The following is a 3,541-nucleotide window of genomic DNA, read 5'->3' on the forward strand; positions in this document are numbered from 1 at the left end:
TATTATAATTAAGTAAATAAAGTTGGTCCTTTTTCTCTAATAATGATGTAGTTACACAATCTACCACAACAGAAAGAGGTACTTGATTTAAATTGCGTTGTAACTGTTATAATATTTCTATTTATAGGTTTAAATCATGAAAAAGAATTAGTTAAGGACGTATATATTTAAGAAAACATTAAAGTTACAATCAAATAAATAAAATCACACAATTTCAACACTCCCGAGTCGAAATCATGTACTCCAATTCATTAATCCATGTGTCTCAGTTTTTCTAAGATAATTAATTCAAAATTTTTATCGTCTTCTTATATTCAATATATATTTTTAATATCGACATTTCTTTTAATATAACACTTCCTTATAAAAATGACATTACGTGTTTAAAATTAAAAGATTTCAAATGACATATTTTATATGTTCTGATCTTAAATCAAACTAAGACAGAAAATGAACGCAGATAATGTTGTATAGTAATTAGTTTATGTTTTTTTTTTTTTTCCAAAAGATCATAGACAAATGAGTAAATAATTAGAAATAAGTACAAGTAAATATTAGAAAATTGGCAAGAAAATGACGCATATAAATATTATAAAACCCAAAATAGGAATGTAGCTCATTATGAACAATGCCACTTGGCTTAACATGTTTGGTGAGCTGGTTCATTTTTGGAAAAAGTTAAAAAGGTATATGCTCTAATATTTTATTTATTTATTTGGTTTCCCACCTAGTATTCGGAGTACACATTGAAGCTACGATTAAATTTGGATTCCACTGCCAAGTTCATTCGAGAGTAACGATCCCATCATAATTTTTTTTCATACCTAAAACTCGAACCCAAGACTTATAATTAAGAGTCAAGCAATTCCACCACTGCACCACAACACGGCTAAGTATATGCTCTATAATGTGGATATAAATTAGCATGTCACCTCTCTAAACCAATCACCAAAAATACCTAAAATCTTCCTCTTCTTTCTTTTCTTTGTTAAAAGAAAACACTTCCATTTCTCACAATATTTTTAGCAACTAAGAAGAAGAAAAAATGAAGGCAAAATGTGGGGTGAATAGAGGAATGTCTATACTAGACTTGTTTATAAGGATAATTGCCATAATTGCAACATTAGGAAGTGCCATTGCTATGGGAACTACTAATGAAACACTTCCTTTTTTCACTCAATTTGTTCGTTTCAAGGCCAAGTATAGCGATCTTCCCACCTTCACGTAAGCACTTCATGTTTGATTAAGCTTATAAACTGATCAAACTAATTTACACGCGCTTTTTAATCAACATGTTAGTATGTGTATAAACAATTTAGATGCATAGACCTATTTTTTAGTAACTAATAACTAGTTCACATGTTGATTTTTACAGGTTCTTTGTAGTGGCAAATGCCATAGTAAGTGCATATCTTGTACTTTCTCTGGGGCTGTCTATCTACCACATCATGAGGAGCCGCGCACAAGCAAGTAGAATTGCCTTAATATTCTTTGACGCGGTATAAATATTTTTTACACTATCAGATCATCATAGAAATTACAATAAATTACCTTTTAAATGAATGATATATTACTCACGTCAACTTTTAATTGTCATGGTTTCCTTTTTTAGAGTCAAACCATAAGAACTTTAACTATTTTTCATCATATTAATGTGTAAAAAAAATGCAATTTTTAGTATTTTTCGTATAATTTTTGAATATTTAATTTTTTTTTATTTAAAATATCGAATCAATGTAATCTAATTTAATTTTGAAAACTAATCAAATAAACTTTGGAAAAACGCAATATAACCAGAGGCGCAACCAAGATTTTCAATAAGGGAGTCCAAAATCTGTAGAAATAGACATATGAAGTAGCCGAAGAAGTTCAACATCTACTATACGTACATATAAAATTATTTTAAACATATATAAATAATATAGTTTTTCACCCAAGGGGTTTATTGGCTCCGCCCCTGAACATAACACAATTAAAAAATGGATGGAGGAAGACGATATCTCATCAACATCAATGGATAAGACTTAATTTTTTTTTTTTAAAGTCATCTTTTTTGCACTATCAATATGTTTAACCAAATGTTACTTACATTCCTCCATACCAAAGAAATCAAATTAATTGTCATGTTTCGGTTTTTGATAGTCGGGATAAATTTTCAAAGTTAAATTAGATTATATTCAACTTAATACAGTACAAGTTGTAACTATTAATTAATGAAAGTTCATATAATTTAACTATCGAAAAAACATGTGTGAACTAAATTAAGCTTGTTGAAATGAATGAAGGCAATGCTGGGGCTATTGACAGCAGGAGCATCAGCATCAGCAGCAATAGTTTACTTAGCACACAAGGGAAATACAAAGACAAACTGGTTCCCAATCTGCCAACAGTTCGATTCATTTTGCCATAGAACATCAGGATCTTTAGTTGGTTCATTTGCTGGTGTTGTACTCATCATACTCCTCATCTTCCTCTCCGCTATCGCCCTATCTCGTCAATCATCCAAATCATTAGTTTTAATCTAGATTTGAGAGTATATCTTACTGTTTCGTGTGATTTGTTGTTTTTCTCAGCCTTTTGTTTTCAAGTTTCTTATTTGTGTGTAATGATCAATGGTTTGCATTATGAGATTTATGTCAACTACTTCCTTCGTACACCCTCCTTGAAAAAATATTAACGCTCTGTTTCAATTTACGTGACACTTTTTCGAATTTCGAGATTCAAACAAAATAAGTCTATCCATTTTTTAGATATCTTTTTAAATATTTTGAATTGTCAATTGTTCTGACTTCTGGTACTTTTTACGTAATTTATGAATATATAAATTTTTGAAATTTGAAAGATTTCATACACAAATTCACTGTTAAATTTAAATTGTTTGACTCTAAAAAAAAAGGTCACATAAAATTGGGACAGACGGAGCATATGAATTAGGATGGATTTCAAATGATTTTACTTTCTATTGGTGTTTAAACAATTATAATATCACTATTAATGATATTATAGTCTTAGGAAACAATCACTATTAATGATAAAATGAAAAATAAAATATTTTGGTTTTATGAAATGACAAAATAATTTGAAATGAGTATATTTAGAATTTTCAACAAATTTATTCCCACAAAACTGAAATATAAAATATCTCCGAGATCTAAGGAGAATCCTGGCATGGTTTTGGACTATATATCTTGTACATTTCATTGATTAGTTAGAGCCAGCTTATATTCCAATATTTTTAATTATTATTTCCTAGAAAAAGATATTATTTTATATTAACGATTAGATAAGTTTTCTTTTTTTTTTAATCTAACATTGTTTTTTCCAATGTTTATCATATTTGTTACCTCAGGGTCAAAATTATTGAAGTAAATTCCAAGAGATTATTTCCACCACTCAAGACTCCCATATATATTGACCTCTAAAAGTATATGAAAATATCATATCGATAAACTTAGTTGTCGCTAAATATATTTTTTTAGGAAAAATTATTGAAATACATGTCTTATATTTTCGTTATTTTCAATACTCTCTTCTATTTTTA

The 3,541-nt window shown here is 28.5% G+C and overlaps 1 protein-coding gene across 1 annotated transcript; it reads left to right on the forward strand.

Moving 5' to 3' along the window:
• Nucleotides 1–964: 964 nt before the first annotated feature.
• Nucleotides 965–2,656, forward strand: LOC107010562 (casparian strip membrane protein 1). The gene is made up of 3 exons (XM_015209850.2): nucleotides 965–1,224; nucleotides 1,376–1,499; nucleotides 2,286–2,656. The coding sequence occupies exons 1-3, from the start codon at nucleotides 1,046–1,048 to the stop codon at nucleotides 2,523–2,525; spliced, it is 543 nt and encodes a 180-aa protein (XP_015065336.1). The 5' UTR covers nucleotides 965–1,045; the 3' UTR covers nucleotides 2,526–2,656.
• Nucleotides 2,657–3,541: the final 885 nt, after the last annotated feature.

This window comes from Solanum pennellii, chromosome 2, assembly GCF_001406875.1.
Source record: "Solanum pennellii chromosome 2, SPENNV200".
In the NCBI taxonomy this organism is placed as follows: Eukaryota; Viridiplantae; Streptophyta; class Magnoliopsida; order Solanales; family Solanaceae; genus Solanum; species Solanum pennellii.

What these genes read in the sequence shown, in the direction of transcription:
- LOC107010562 (XM_015209850.2), top strand. Translation starts at nt 1,046, where the DNA reads ATGAAGGCAAAATGTGGGGTGAATAGAGGAATGTCTATACTAGACTTG. An exon ending in AGCGATCTTCCCACCTTCAC is followed by an intron (nt 1,225 to 1,375) that starts GTAAGCACTTCA and finishes TGATTTTTACAG; the next exon opens with GTTCTTTGTAGTGGCAAATG. An exon ending in CCTTAATATTCTTTGACGCG is followed by an intron (nt 1,500 to 2,285) that starts GTATAAATATTT and finishes AAATGAATGAAG; the next exon opens with GCAATGCTGGGGCTATTGAC.